The 16098-nt window shown below is 51.7% G+C and overlaps 1 protein-coding gene across 1 annotated transcript; it reads left to right on the forward strand.

Moving 5' to 3' along the window:
* Positions 1-4379: 4379 nt before the first annotated feature.
* OLFML3 (olfactomedin like 3) lies at positions 4380-7487 on the forward strand. The gene is made up of 3 exons (XM_054176428.1): positions 4380-4532; positions 5055-5340; positions 5768-7487. The coding sequence occupies exons 1-3, from the start codon at positions 4428-4430 to the stop codon at positions 6550-6552; spliced, it is 1176 nt and encodes a 391-aa protein (XP_054032403.1). The 5' UTR covers positions 4380-4427; the 3' UTR covers positions 6553-7487.
* Positions 7488-16098: the final 8611 nt, after the last annotated feature.

Here is a 16098-nt window from a genome sequence, read left to right on the forward strand (position 1 = left end):
GTGTAGTGATTATACTTGAACTCTGTACTTAGTGTTTGTCTAATTCTTAAACGTTCCTGGGGATGGAGTTGATGTATCCTTTGTATTTAAACCAAAATGAGTTTGATCCGTGTCGGAATGTGTGTGGTAAAAATGCAATGGTTAGAGCTCGTCACTGTAGCACTGGGAGGAGCAGAGCTTCGCGAGAGGAGAGGATCCCTTCTGATTTGTTTTGCACAGGTATGTGTGACGAAGAGTTGTTTGGTGTGTCCCCTTATTGTAGTGCCTTAAATGATGACGTAGTGTGACTAGAGTTTACAGTGAGCTTGCCTTATGAGGGACCAGCAAGCCCCCATCGATTGAAGCAATTCACTAAGCTTACACAGCAAGGCCCGCAGCCCTCGCCCTGGGTGCATTGTTCTCAGTTTTAGTGCTGTCATTGAGAAAAAAAAAAAAAACAACACAAAAATGACAAAAAAAAAAAGCTACATTTTTGTTTGGAGTGAAGCGATGTTTCCTTAAAGCTTTTTTCCTTGAAACGGCACATGTACTGTTAGATGTCTGTCAGTGCATTTCGGATAGGGTAGTGCTGGGAATGCATTGGAATGTTTAGTCTAATCCTGCAGAAGTGATTAAATATGTGCAATCACTTTTTCTTCTTAGATTAGTGTGGCTTTACCTTCCCCCGACGTTAATAGCAGACATTTCCTGTAAAGTATTGCTAGCTTGGTGATAGAATATTTATACCAAAGAGAGCCTGCTGTAAAGCACATAATACCATTAAAAGTTTTCTAATGCTACTGCTAATGTGGAGCTGTTGGGAAGGTCTGTCAGCTGAAGCCCTAGTCAGTGTTCAGAGGAAATGCTCCTTTTGGGTAAACGATGCAGTTCTTAAAACAACTCTTTGTTTCCTTGAGTCCCTTGTACTAGGAATTCTTTCTCATCTTCAGTACAATAGGTTAAGTATCTTGTCCAAGTGGATGATAAACTGGCTCGAGCAGTCGCGTGACTGCAGCAATAAGAGGTTTTGGTAACCTTGAACCCCAGTTTATGTTCCGTCCCAGTGGAGAAGAGGCCAGTTCTCTGACCGGTGTGTGACGAGAAGTGTGAAAGTAACTTCTGAAATTCCACGGTATTGACAGAAGAAAGTCTGGACTGACCTGGAGTTGATGATTTGTTAAAGGTTTGGTCTCTCCTTTGACAGAGGGACCAAGGACTCTGGAGCTGGTTTGGTAGCATTAGCGACGTTGTTGTTCGGTGTCTCAGTCGGAGCACTTCTGTAGGTGTGCGGTGAGCAGCGGCCGCGCTGTGCTGTGCCTCTGCTGTGAGCGATGCTGTCTGTTGCTGTAGGCACTTCCTTTCTTTTTTCCACTTGACGTTGCTGTGTTCAGTACCTGCCTCGGGCACAGAGTTGTGCCTTTCCCACAAAAGGCAGAAACAGGCTCCAGTTCCTGTTTCAGGAGAACATTTATCCCTGCTTCACCAATAGTAAGATGTTTCTTGTGAAGTCCTACCAGGAAAAAAAAATCACCTCTAGCAAAATCTGCTAATTTTGAGAACTTGCCCACTTCTCCCCCAAAAAGCAGACTGAAATGACTGTCTGTCTTTAGAATCCCTATCCCATAGTGAAATTTGATCACAGTAATTCACAAGGCATGGCATCGCCTCTTCCACCGCCCTGGTTTCCAAGAGCATTGGAACAAGGTGGAGGAGATGAAGATGATGTAGGTAAAATGAAACCTACTCCACTTAGCACGAATCGATTGACCCCGGAGTTCCTCTGGCCTGCACAGCATAAACTGAGCAAACACAAACCCACCCTGGCAGGGCCCAAGCTCCAGCTTGGCACTGGCCTCACCAGTGTGGTGGATCCCAGTCTGGCCCCTGTATGTGTTGCCCTATGTAAGTCTCCTCTAGTTTGCTCTAAGGAGATCCATCCCTTCTTCCCTGGTGTATCCAGCCTTCAGATTAAGTTGCAGAATTGACTCTCCTCCCTGACAGCCCCACACCTAGTTTGTGCTATCCCTGGACAGAAATCAAGAGTCCTTAAATTGTAAAGCTGGTTTGGGATTCACCTTTCAACTGTGTGATGGCCACGGTCCCACCTAGACATGTTTGTGATTCCAGAGCTGTTCAATCAGCTGCTGCTGTTACCTGACCTGTACTGGCAGCCGTGACAGCCACCGCAGAGGCAACTCCTTGAGGCTTTCCTGCTTGGCACCTAGTTGATGGGATGCAGTAATTTACCTCTGACTCGCAGTTTCTTTTAGTACACGACAAACTAAAATTGCTTCTAAATGACAGGATTGGCACAGCCCTGCTTTGGTTTTTGTTTCCTTTTCTTTTATTTAAACTTCTGAATGGTGCCGCATGTCCACATGGTTGTTTGTTGCTAAACTTTATATAATGTGTGAATTTTTCCCCGATTTCGGCTTGAACTATATCTATCTCACTACATGTAGCAGTACATTATATGTAATGTTAGTATTTCTGCTTGGATCCTTGGTATTGCAATGGAATTCCTACTTTATTAAATGTATTTGATATGCTAGTTACTGTGTAAAATTTAACTCTTTCTTTTATGGTCGTGCTCTTCCTTTTTACAGGCCGCTAGATGCAGGTAGTTTCTGACAATTACTGATCTATGTTTGTATTGCTGATGTACTTAGAGGGGGTATGTAAAAATCATTTTAACAAAAGAAATAGATATTTAAAAATTTAATACTAACTATATGGGAAAAGGGTCCATTGTGAAAACATAGTTTATCTTTGGATTCAATGTTTGTCTTTGGTTTTACAAAGTAGCTTGTATTTTAAGTATTTTCTACATAATATGGTAAAAATGTAGAACAATTGCAATGCATCAATAAAAAGGGTTAATTTTCTGTACTCTATTCATTTAGTCCCTTGCTCTATTAAAAGGAAAGGGGAGGTTGGCATATCCAGGATGAAATACCAGCACCGTTGACTGCAGCTGCGCATCCAGGGGCAGCGTGTGGTCTGAGATCCTTGGCAAGCTCTTTTCAAGGCACTGGTAGTACCCAGGCTGTGCCAGCTGGGCAGCTGCTTTGCCACAGCTCAGAAGTCCCTTTGGCTCTGTGGCTGTTGGTGACAATCTGGGTGGGTAACCAGGATCAGGACAATCTCAAATGTAGGAAAACTTTCCCATCACCTTGGCATGCGTTCATAAATGCATCTAGCCTGAGTGCTCCGAGTGCTGCTGTACAGACACCCCTTGGGTTGGATGCTGCTGGGAGGTGCTGAAAATTCTTTCCCTTTGGATCTTGCTAGACACTTAGATGCCTAGGAGTACTTCAGCAGGAGGTGAGAACAGTCTCGCTCAACTTTTCTTTAACATCTGTGACACGGGACAGGCTCAGGCAACTGTCCCAATAGCACCGAAGGGCCAAGTGATGCTATGCCCAGCGTCATGAGCCAGGGCAAGATAGGCCTTGGCCCAGGGCTGAGCTGTACTTTGCTGGCCTCTTGGTTGTAACAGCCTCGTGTGAGCCAGCAGGGCAGCTTCATCTGGGGCCCCTCATGGCCTCTGTTGCACAGACTAATGGGATGCAGGATGGGAGATGCAGGCTGCAGAAGGCAGGCTGCAGGAGCACTAGATGGCACACTCACCCTGTCGCAGCACCGCAGCCCTGTGTGTGGATGCAGCCAACCCTCAACTGCTGCAGACCTCCAGGCAGAGCCCAGCAAACCCACTGGCCAGGGCTGGGCTAATGACAAGTGTGATTGTGGGCCTGGCTGTGTCCTGGACACTGAGGTGCAGCCTCCATCCATCACACTGCAACTGCATGCAGCTCTGTCCATCAGCCAGCACTGGGTGCAGGAGCTGCTGTGGGCACTGCACTGGCTCTAGGGCATCCTTGGGAGCAGGTGCTGAGCCAACAGCCCCATATGGCAGTGTGTGGCAGGGCAGCCCCTGGCCGAGCTGGCAGGCCAGAGCAGCTCTGATCTGGGGAGCCATGTGGACTCCAGCATGAGTGGAGGAAGCTGGACAGGGGAGGCCAGCAGCCATGGTGCTGGCCCAGCTTTGACTCTACCAGACCTGGTGCGTGGCCAAGGCAAGCTCAGGTTGGTGTCTGCCTCGGGCATCTCTGTGGATCAGTGCCCCAGGGGCCCATAGCCTTGCACCTGGCCCAGCATGGTCACAAGCTGTACCCACACTACAATTCGTGTTGTCCTCAGGAGACGCAGGACTCATCCTTCCCTTGCTGCACGGTGCTTCTGCAGTGCTGCCTACATCCTGCCCCGGCCCTGCAGTGTGCTGTGCAGGGCTGCTGTGGGCACCCGCCGGGGCACGAAGGGGTTAAAGCGCCCGGGGCTGGTCTTGGAGGAAGGAACAGCCTCTCCTCCCCTCCACATCTGGATTCAATCGGGGCTGCAGAGTCTGGAGCATTCCTGAGCACTGAGGTGGAGGCTGCAGTCTGACGGCCATGGGGCCCTGCCGCTGCCTGCTCCTGCTGCTCCTCGCCGTGGCCCCGCACGCCCAGCAGCAGCAGTTCATGGAGTACGTGGAGCGACGACTCACCCTCCTGGAGGTAGGGAACCGCACCCCACTTTGTCCCACTCCATCCCACTGTGGGGCTCCAGGCCCTTCCTGGCAGCAAGCGGGGCTGGCAGCCGACCCGGGTTGAGGAGGAGCTGGGATAGGGACCAAGCACAGGAGGTTTCACTTGAGCTTAAGGAGAAACTTCTTGGCTTTGAGGGTGCTGGAGTCCTGGAGCAGGCTGCCCAGAGAGGTTGTGGAGTCTCCTTTGGAGACTTTCAAAACTCACCTGGACCCTGTGATCCTGGGCAACCTGATCTAGATGTGTCTGCACTCACAGGGGGGTTGGATGAGATAATCCCCAGAGGTCCCTTCCAACCCTCACCACTCTGTGGTTCTATGACTCCATGATCATGGGCACAGGAGAGGCAGAATGGGGCACAGAGACACAAGCACCAGCACTGTAGAGGCCTGAGGCTCCAGGGGCTCCCACAGCCAAGCGCAGGCAGTGTGACGGTTGCCGGGAATGGGCTGTGAGGTGCAGAGACCTCTAATGTCCCCTTGGCCGCCCCAGGAGAGGATCTCACAGTGGCATGACCAGAGCAGCCGCTACTCCACGGAACTGCGGGACTTCAAGAACCAGGTGCTGGGGATGCTTGAGACAGCAGAGAAGGAGCGGGAGGTGATGAGGGCGGAGGCAGAGAGCGCAGCGGTGCGTGTGGACCGGCTGGAGCGGGAGGTGGACTACCTGGAGACACAGAACCCCGCGCCGCCCTGCGTGGAGGTGGACGAGACGTTGATGGAGAAGCAAGTGGCCACAGCAAAGCAGAGAAAGAATGAGAAATACACCAAGCTGACAGGTGAGGGGCTGCTGTGGCTACCTGGGAAGATGGTCCTGGGTGTGGGGCTACCCTGGGCCTTCCTGGCCCATCCAGGTCCAAGACTCCCCCCCACTGTGTGCCACGGCACTATGTCCCATCACAGCATCTCTCAAGTATCTCTGGCACAAAATTCTCACAGCTGCTTGGGAGCTGCATCCAAGTCCCAGGATAGAGCCCTGGGCTTCTCCAAAGCAGGGCTGGGTGGGGGTAGCCTCCTCTGTCCATGGCACAGGTGCAGCAGGGCTTCTTGCTATCACCGGGGGCAACACTGCAGTGAGTATGCAAGGCAAGTGCCTGAGGGGTGGGATGGGACACAGTGGGACTTGTGTGACTGGCATGGGTGGGAACTGTCCCCACTACAGACCAGGGTGGCTTCCAGGCTTTCACACTCGCCCCACTCTTGCAGACTGCAGCGACACCATTGCAAGTGTCAGAGCCATGAAGATCCTGAAGCGTTTTGGTGGCACCTCAGGGCTCTGGACCAAGGATGCTGCAGGGAACTCTGAAAAGATCTACGTCTTCGACGGCACAGCCAATGACACTGTGTACGTCTTCCCCCGCATGAGGGAGTTCACCCTCTTCTCTGCCACCCGCAAGGCTGCCCGCATCAAGCTGCCCTACCCCTGGGTGGGCACTGGGCACCTCATCTACAATGGGCACCTCTACTACATCCGCCAGCAGGGCCCCTTCCAGGTGATCAAGTTCAACCTGGCCAACAAGACGGTGGTGGACAGCTCAGTGTTCCCAGCCGAGGAGCAAATCCCTGTCTTTGGGCTCTCTCCCTTCACCTACATCGAGATAGCGGCAGATGAGGAGGGGCTCTGGGCCATCTATGCCACCAAGGAGGATGAGAAGAACATATGCCTGGCCAAGCTAGACCCCACCTCGCTGGACATTGAGCAGATGTGGGACACACCATGCCCACGGGAGAACGCCGAGGCGGCCTTTGTGGTGTGCGGGGCGCTGCACGTGGTGTACAACACACGGCTGCCCAGCCGCTCCCGCGTGCAGTGCGTCTTTGACGTCAGCGGCACGCTGGCCCCTGAGGATGCCTCCCTCGTCTACTTCCCCAAGCGCTACGGCTCCCACTCCAGCATGAAGTACAGCCCCCAGGAGAGGCAGATCTATGCCTGGGATGACGGCTACCAGATCATCTACCGCATGGAGATGAAGAAGAAGCTGCAGGTCTGAGGGGCCATGGCAGGATGTCCTCCCACGTCCAGCCGCTCCCACCCAGACAAGAGTGGCTCTGCCCATCCCACCCCATGGGGTGCAGCCAGCCCAAGCATGGGAGGGCATCTCTGCCCCATCCCCCATCACTGTGAAATGATGATGTGCTGGACCTCTGTCCCTGGCCACCCTCACCCATCTGTCCCTGACTGGGACCACCCTGCAGAAACCTGGACTAATTTAATGAGATATTTTGCTCTGTGATGTAATGAATAAATACCCTGCAGCCACCTGCCTGGGGGGAACACGGTGTGCTGGGGCCAAGCTGCCAGAGCCACAAGCTCCATGTTGTCCCAGTCACCCCAGAAAGCACTTCCCAAGGGTGGGGTGTCCATGCAGGACAGATCAGTGACCACAGGCAGCTCCTTGGGCTGGGGATCTGGGCAGGGTGGCTGGACAGGGGATTGGGCTGGGACTTTGGGCAGGAACTTAAGTGGGAGCTTTGGGTCAGCTCCTGCTGCAGCCAGGGCCAGCCTGTTCTGCATATACAAATCTGTGAGGACATTAATCTGAGAGGATAACTGGAGGTCTCCCGTGCACAATGGGGCAGTGTCCCAGCCAGCAGGCACCATAAGTTGCTGATTTCCTGAGTTCCTGTTTAGTGAAGCCCAGTCATGTCCCTCCTGCATCTGCAGGGTCACCCTTAGGTAAGGTCCCTGAGCTCCTTCCCATCCCTGTTTCACCAGCGCTGAGTCTCGGCATAGCCCCACAGCTGCTTGCTCTCAGCATTCCCCCATACCCACCCCGAGGCAAGCCGTCCTGCCATGAGGAGGTGACTTGGTATTTGCTTCAAGTTCTTCTCTATTATAATTAAAATCTCTTCTGGTTGCATAAGAAAGAATGTTTGAATACACACTTTGAATGACTGTAATTGGATGGTGCTGAAAGTTCAACACACTGCAAGTCAAGCAGAGAAATTATCCAAGTGTGAAGGGCTGTGTGAACTGTCAAGTTAATTTATAGCCCTTTTCAAGATCAATAACTACAGTAACAGAAATATAATTTTCAGAAATTGCACAGTGGTAAATAATTACACCAATGATTTCTTGAGCCTAAATGAAAATTGACAGGGCACTAACAACTCTGCACCAGAAACCATCTTCCAGCCTGAGAGCAGTCCCACAAAACCCACCTCTGGCTCCCCTAGGACCCAGTTGCTCAGCCCTGCAGGGGCAGGATGGGCACAGCCACTGTGAGCAGCTGCCCCAGGCCCACTCGTGTTGGGCATCACGAGTTCCTCAAGTGTTTTAATCTCCTTAGCAAATCTACCTCCTTAGGCTCCATCTTGCTGTGGCAGGAGGGCACAGATCCTGTGTGGCCAGGTGCCCTGCAGGGGCCCCAGTTGCCGGGCACAGCCAGAAGCAGACACAAAGAGCAGCCTGTCCAGGACAGGGGAGCCCCTTCTACCAGATCCTGTGCTTCTCTCCCTGCCAGAAAAGTGTTCATGGGACAGGAGGAGAACTGATTTCTCTCTGCATGGGCTGCCCAAGATGCAGCCCTCCACCAGCTCTCAGCCCTGCAAGCAGGGTTAGGGAAGTGTCTTGGGGTGGCTGCTGTCACCTTTGCCAGCAACTTTTGTCCCAGGGACCAGAATGAGGACCCCTGCAAGTGCCAGAGGGGTCTAGCTCTCTCCTTTGGGACTCATTTACTGAGAGCAAGTAGCAGCTGGTGGGGGTGGGAGGAGTGGGATGTGCTGCACCCCACAACACACTGTGGAATTTGTTTTGTGCAAACACTTTGGCAATGAGAAGCAAAATAGAAAAATAGCTGCAGTGCCTGATGGGCTTCTGAAGCACAGCACTTATCTAGCACTCCACATCTTCAAAGTACTTCAAGAAGCATCAACTAATTAATCCTTGGAACAGCCCTGCAAAGCAGAGCAGCAGCATCTCCCTTTGCTGACAAACACTGAGACAAAAATCACATTGGATCATTAGAAGTGTTTCAACTCCAAGCTGGCTGAAGGCAGCTTGGGAGAGGAATGGCAGCTCACCATGGTCTCTGTGTTCCAGTTCAGCCATGGGCAGGTTATTTGCAGCCTTCACAGACAACCAGGAGAATGTTAAAAACCTTCACTTCCCAGCATGCAGCCCCATTTAGCCCTCTGATGGAGCTGGCTGTGGCACAAGGGCTGTCCTACTCCCATATTCCCTCATCAGTGCTGCACAGCTGGATCGTAGCTCTCCGTACCAAGGGCTTGGTGGAGATCATACCAAAGTGAGTGCTCCAGTGAGGTCCTCACTTTCCTTCTGAGCCTGCAGTGCCCTGTGCTGTAATTGCCAAATATTTTATCTTGTTAAAGATGAGCCTCTGTAAGTAATGAACCCTTTCATCTCTGCTCCTCTTGAAAAAGCCTTCTTGTTGGAAGGCAATCTGATAAAATTGAGAAGTTAACAGCAGGAAGGAGGAAGGAAGATCTTCTGGTTAATTTCTTCCCCTTTGTCTAATTCTCAAAGATATTGACTTTTTTTCTCTCTCTCTCTTTTCTTTCCCTCCCTGACTCTTTTCCAGCTCACAGGAGCTATTGATAAAGTGACACAGTTCTGCACGGAGTATTAGAACCAAGGGAGCTAAAATTAAAAGTGGGCAACTTAAACAAGTGTATCATAAAGAAGCCATTGTATTGAAACAAGAGGGGGGGATAATTCCTCCATTTAATACTTTCTTAATGGCTGGCTGGCGAGGGTAATCACAGGCTGTTAACATCAGATAGGTGTTTCTGCCCACGGAACAGCTGCCTGAGCTCTAGCTCATCACACATGAATTGGGAGGCAACAAAGCACCCTATCGAGGACTTGCAGCAGAAGTGGGAGGACAGGAGAGCTTGGGATGATCTTGGACCTACCAAGAGGGACGGGAAGTGGCAGCAGCTTGTTTATGGTTCTCCATGCTTTGTAATAGAGTAAGCAAAACCGAATTCACCAGAAATATTCCCTTGGGGCTTTGCTGCAGAGTGGGAGAGCTCAGGCCTGGTGGTTCCATGTCAGCATGGGCTGGACTGGAGCTGAACCAGCCTCTGCTGTGTGCTGCTGGTGCCCAGCCAGATGTGCTGACCCTGCAGTGGAGATAGCCTCCTTCATCTGAAAGTGTGATCTTCTGCCTAATACCAGGGGTGTAGAGGTGTGTGCTCAATCATAGCTCAGTCCTAAGTCTGATTTTTGCATCATCAGAGAACCTGGGGATTTACAAAGCAGTTTTGTGGCTTTGGGGAGAGGAGAGCCCTGGCAGTGTGGGTGCAATGGCAGGTCTGTAGGGACAGGAGCCATGAGGTGCTGGGGGAGGCTTCCTGGGATGTTTGTCCATCCTCAGGGATGACTCTTGCCTGCAGTGCTGCCAAGCCTGACACTGGCAGGTCCAGCTATGGCAGAGCTGGAGGAGAGTCCCTCGGGTCCTCATCCGTAGGCTGTTCTGCTTGGGGGGCGGCGGGGAGATGCTGGTGCTGAAATCTGAGGATGAATACATTGGACTGCAGCTGTGTTCAGCTTGCCCCCACTTCCTCCAGCCCTGCTCTTGCTCCTCAGCCCCCGAGTATGGCTCCTGCCATACCCTCTGCAACACATAGCCCCGCGTTATCCCCCACACCTCCCACTGCTGGTGCCCAAAACTCTCCACCACACTCACACCTCCGCTGTTCTGTGTCGGGGGAGCTGTGCTGTAGCTCAAAGGAAGGGACAGAAACTGACATTTTCTTTTAAAGGGCAGATTCTGCCAAAGGATGGGGTCCCTGCAGAGCTGGCTTCCCACCCAGCCCAGCCAGTCTGGCTGCAGGAGATGTCTGGGCTCCTTCCATCCCTCCCGGTGCTGCCATGTCTGCTCCTTCTCTTCCTCTTGACAGGAAGATTAAAAATGAAGTCTTCAAATTCAGCACTCAGATCCCTGCCAGGAGAGTTGTGATTTGAGACACACACGAAGTTTCATTATTTTCTGGACAGTTTCATTTACTAACAGCATTTGCAGCTCTTTCAGTGCTTGGATCAAGCTGGGTGACTGTGGAGGGGGCTCTCATTTGGGGGAACACATCTGTCTGCAGGCAGTAAGGACAGGAGTGACAGGAGGAGGACCAGGGCAGGCACCTCGCACAGTCCCAGGGATTTCACACATCCTGAAGGCTACATGACTTCTCCAGGATTTTCTTTGGGGTGTTATTATTACTAATGCTATTATTATGAAAGTTCTTTCCTGAGGACAGAAAAATCCTATCTCAGCTCTTCAGCTGAGCACTTCTTTCATTTCTTTCCTCTCGGAAAATCAGCTCCCCAGAGCCTTTCTGGAATAGATCCACATTTTCTACTTAATCCATCTTCCTGCGGCAGAAGTGCTGAGGGATGCAGTGGTTCTCCCTGTTCAAAGGAGGGCTTGGGCTTCCCTCCCCAGCACTTTGCCCAGGCACTGCCCACAGCCTGGGGATCCTGGATCAGCTCCAAGAAACAGGAGATGAAGATTTCTCTGCTTGCTTCCAGCTCCCTCACTCCAGCTTGAGCCTCAGTGAAACACCAAGTTTGAGGTCCCAGCCAAGGAAGGGCGAGCAGTGCCGGCAGGGCAGGTCCCTGCTCTGCCCAGGGTTCCAGCACCCATAGCTTTACCATCTCTGTGGTGGCACAAAGACATGGAGCCTGTGGGTGGCTGGAGCAGCTGCCCCCACCCTGTGCCTCACCCCTGCCTGTGCTCCTGCAGAAATGGTGTCCTGCAGCTGCAGGTGTCTGACAGCCTGGAGCGAGCTATAACCATGGTAACTGTGATCATTATGGAAAATTGCTGCCATTGCTACGGAGGTAGGGTCAAAGCAAACAGAAATTACCAATTTTTCTGTTTCTAACAAAACACAGAATTGTATTGTTGACTCACTAGTTACTCAGTTAAGTGGATGTCTCCAAGATTACCTACTAACCCTCGTGAATGAAAATGATGCAAAGATTAATGCTTCTGGGACATTGTTCAGACAAGGAAAAATGAAAGGTCTGATCTGTGAGGCGAAGCCACCGGAGGAGCATCTGTCCAAGGAGACCAGATGTCTGGTGTGGAGGGGCAGGGAGCAGAGAGCAAACATCATGGTACAGAGACTGGTTTTGAGGGCACCAGCAGCAGCTTGGGTGGGTGCATGGTGCAGCCCCTCCTGCTGGGTCCTTCCCAGACCTATTTGTGAGAGCCCACAGACACCCACGTCCCTGCACCATCCCTGTCTCTGATCCCAGAGCGCTTGGCCGCCTCTGATCCGTCAGCTCCCAAAGCTGCAGGCTTTGTCCCTCATCCTGTGCCAAGAAGTAGAGCTCAGAGGCTTGATAGCTCTTCACTGAACCTAGAACTGGCCATGGCTGCAGACATTTTAGTCTTGATTTAGAGCAATGGTGCTTTTCAGATTGCCCAGCTGTGGGCCAGCACAGGAGATGCAGGGCTCTGAGCACATGGAGATGAAGTGCTGCTGGGGAGTGTGGAGAGATCTGAGCCTCAGGACCATGAGGACGGGCAGGGCAGGGGCTGCAGCAGGACAAGGGCTCCTGGCAGGCAGGAGCCCACCTGCTAGCAAGGCTGGTGTCCTGCAGGGTGGAAACAAGATTTTTAGTAGGCAATTAGCTATGCCAGTAAGGAGAGAATGGAAGAAAGCAATAAATGTTAACTCCTCAATTTATCTGCAGTGGAAGCCCAGTCTCTGACCTTCAGGTAGCCTCTGCTCATCAGGTGCTGGAGCCCAGCCCACATCTTTTACAGTCCTTCTCAGCTTTTCATTTTCATTCCCTTTTAACCTAAAAATTGCTTCAAGCCCTACAACCTGGAGGGCACAACAGCCTGGCACGCAGGCCACAGACCAGAGCTGTGCTTTGTAACTGGCTCCTGCAGGAGCCTGCTCCTCACAGTTTGTTCTAAATTGCCAATTCTTCCTTGAGTGCAGTTTTCCAGGAACGCAGGCTTCTAAATGAGAAGCAGTTTCCCCCAACTGAGTCACCTCCCATGTCAGTGTCATCTGCCATCTCCCGCTTCCTTCCATTCCTGATCCGAGCTTGCCTCAGAAATTGAAATGTTCAGCTTGTTACAGAATAAATAAGAAAGAAATCTAATTTAATCAAGAGACATCAGTGCCAATAAATCCCATGACATTTTGCACAGCTGGGGTGCGGTGCAGCCGTGCCGCGCATCCGCTGTGCATCTCCCTGTGAGATGTTCAGCTGTCTGCAGGCAAACCAGGCAATTATGTGCCACTGGCTTGCATTGTTGGCTCTTCCATTTTCTGCTTCATTGCAAAGCCCTTTTCACAGGCTCAGAGAAGCAACACAATTTTAGGAAACATTTTTGTAGCATCATTTCCACTCCTGCAGCCAGGAACTCTTGTTTTGGGTATCTATATCAGATGATCCCTTGGTGCAGCAGTGACCAAGAACCCCAAGGTATCACAGCCCCCACTGGTGGCACCACCTTGGAGAGATGAGCTTGGAAGGATCCTCTCCCATGCCAGCACCAGCCCCTTTGCCTGGAACACCTCAGCTGATGTTCGCACAATGCTGTCTGGGGCTTGGTGGCAGGAGGCAGAAGTGCTGCCCTCCTACTGGGGCCAGGCAGGGCACAGACGATGCCAGAAAGGTGGGGAGAGGGATGAGCTATTCCTGCTGCCTCATCCCCCTGTGGATTTGTGAAGCCTGGGGAGGCTTTGGGTGGCTGGCACTGTGCTGGAAGGCAGCTGTGTCTGCACACAGAAGGCTGGCACATCTGTGTCTCCACTCCCAGGACAGTGTGTAACCTCTCCAGGGGCGTTGGGGATGCTCCAGCCTTACAGTCCCGAGCAGCACAGTCCTCTGCATCCAGCACCCGGGGCTGCAGCAGGGTCCCTCCACTCGGCCCTGCAGCAGGATCCCGCTGGGACAAGGAAGGAAAATTCCCTCTGTGCTCCTGGCACAAGAGCCAGAGCAGCACATCCCTGCTCCATCGGCTCAGCAGCCCTGCAGAGCCCGCACAGCATGCAGCAATTAGAGGTTCATTAGATAAAGCTGAGGTTATGCAACAGGCAGAAAGATCCTCCTGGTTTCTGTCACTGTTATGTCCTAGAAAGGCTGTATTAATCCATCTCCAGCAGGGGCTGTACCTGCAGCTGTGCCTTCCCCTCAGAGCAGGAGTCTCAAGGGATTTGCACTGTGCAGCACCGAGCCAGCTGGGGGTCCTGCAGTGCAGGACCAGACCGGTGGGACCAGAGCCCCCAGCAGACTGGAGCAGAGAGCAGAGTGCCAGAGCTGGGAGACTTGGTGTAATATCCACAGCTCAGGGCAGAGGGCCTGGAAGGGTAGGCAGGGTGGTCTTAAGTGTCCCGGGGGAATCAGCAGAGCAATAAGCAAAATCCTTCTTCATTTCTGTCAGCTATCAGCAAACTGACTTAATTAAAAAATTACTGCTCCTCCACTCAGTCCCTCATGGCAGCAAAGAAACATCATCTTCCAAAGCAGCTTGAAATGGAGAGGGATGTGCAGTCGCTAATGAGAGATTAGGAGAAAGTCTTCTACTTTGGAAGTAATTAACAACCCAGAAAGCATTTGCATAGGTGAGCTTGCAGCTGGCTCACGCTTCTCAGACACCGCTCTGCCGTGGGACGTTTCTCTGCCTGCCTCCAGCACTGCTGCCCGGGCAAACCGACGATGCCCTCCAGACTGACCCCCACCCTGTCCCCACGGGACACCTCTTAAGGGGAGCAGCCCCTTCCCCACACACTCTGCCCTGAGCCGGCCGCTCCCTATGGCTCCAGCCGGGGCGGGATCTGGGATGGGATCTCAGCGCGGCAGGCACCGCCGATGGGAAGATGCCGCTTGACGTTTGGGACATTTCTCTCCCCACCGTCTTTCTGATGTTGCAGGTTACCAAGTCCCGCGCTTGGCTTTGGTGCCAGCTGTTCCCACGGCAACAGAACATGCTCTGGATTTGCCTTGACCCATTCTAAGGTGCTTCATTAGCTTTAATGAACTGCAATTTTAATAGAAGTCTACACTGAATGTTCACAATATATGTGCCTTAAATGCCTTATTTTTAATTACAAATGACACGAGACTGTAAGATACATAATTATATTTGCATGACTAATGCCCTGTATTAAAAATACATACATGCAAAGCTGTAAAATGTAATTGCAAATTATCTTGGAGGAAAGTCCAGGGAAGGGAAAAAAAAAATAAAAAGAGAAATATTTCTTAACATTCAAGCAGCATTTCCACTGAGGGCTGACTGCAAGGCTTTGTAAATCAAGCAGTGCTGCTGCAATGCCTCTGGCACCAGGGCAGAGATCCAGATCTTCCAAGGCTGTGCCTTTGCAAAGAGAAGCCAAACTTCTCCCAGGCTCACCTGAAGCATTGCTCTCTTCACAACAGAATCACAAAATATATCCAGGTGGAAGAGACCTCAAAGGTCATCCAGCCCAACCAGTACTGAAGGGTTGACACTAAACCATGTCCCTGAGCACCAGGTCCTCATGATACTTGAACACCTCAAGGGATGGTGACTCCTCCGCTGCCCTGGGTTCAATGGTCCAACCCTGATTTTGGGGTCATGTTCACCCTGGCCAAAAGCAGGCCGTGCTACTTTCTGCTGCAAAATGAAGACTAGAGATTTTTTTGCTGTGGAAACATCTGAAAAGAAAAAAACAAAACAAAAAACCCAACCACCAGCATGAAAGTAAAAACCAGCTCCTCCCTATCTGTTTGTAGTGGCCTGGTGCTGGGTGTATTTGCATTCATCATGAGACCTTTGCTCCAAGTGTCGTGTCTCAGGGCACAACCAGCAGCTCTGGTGCTGTGCCTGTGAAGCAGAGACATCACCTGGAAGTCAGCCCCCCATGGGCACCCACCACACTGGATGTGATACGACCCAGTTTTCCTGGGCACTGTGTGCTGGGGATCCCTGGGACCATGAGGGCCGGAGCTGGGGTGGGATGGCCTCTGCCCTGGTTGTGCACTCAGTCCCAGCAGAGTTTGGAGTGAAGCAGTTGGGTTTGTGCAGCTGGGAGCTGTGACTATATAAATGACAAGCAGAGTTTCTAGTCCCAGAGAGGTCACCCTTGCATGATGCATTATGGCTAGAAATTAGATCCCTGACCTGGCATTTAAATAACTGAGCAGCTGTACTGCTGTGCAGGATCTTAATGGCAGGAAGAATGATCAGGGCCCTGGGGGAGAAAACCTCCAGCATAATGCAACCGAGGAGTCCAGGACTGCTGGCTTAGAGAGGTGGCTAAGAGGGCAAACAAGCTGAGTAGAGAAAATGAAGAGCAGAGGACTGAGACAAGGATCTCAAGGAACAGAGCTGTACTTCTCTCAAATGAGCTACAGTCTTGCTGTCTAATTTATTACCCCATAAATGAAGACAAAAGTACCTGGACTGAAGATACTTGGACTAAAGACTGCCAGCTGGGACTGTCACTGGGAGAGGTGGGGAGCAGTCATTGCTTTCCCATCCCTGCTTCCTACACAGCACAAAGAGCAGAGCCTCACTATAGCTAAGATTCACTTTCCATGTGCATTTTCTCACTTTTTTCTCATG

Source organism: Dryobates pubescens, chromosome 35 (genome assembly GCF_014839835.1).
Source record: "Dryobates pubescens isolate bDryPub1 chromosome 35, bDryPub1.pri, whole genome shotgun sequence".
In the NCBI taxonomy this organism is placed as follows: domain Eukaryota; kingdom Metazoa; phylum Chordata; class Aves; order Piciformes; family Picidae; genus Dryobates; species Dryobates pubescens.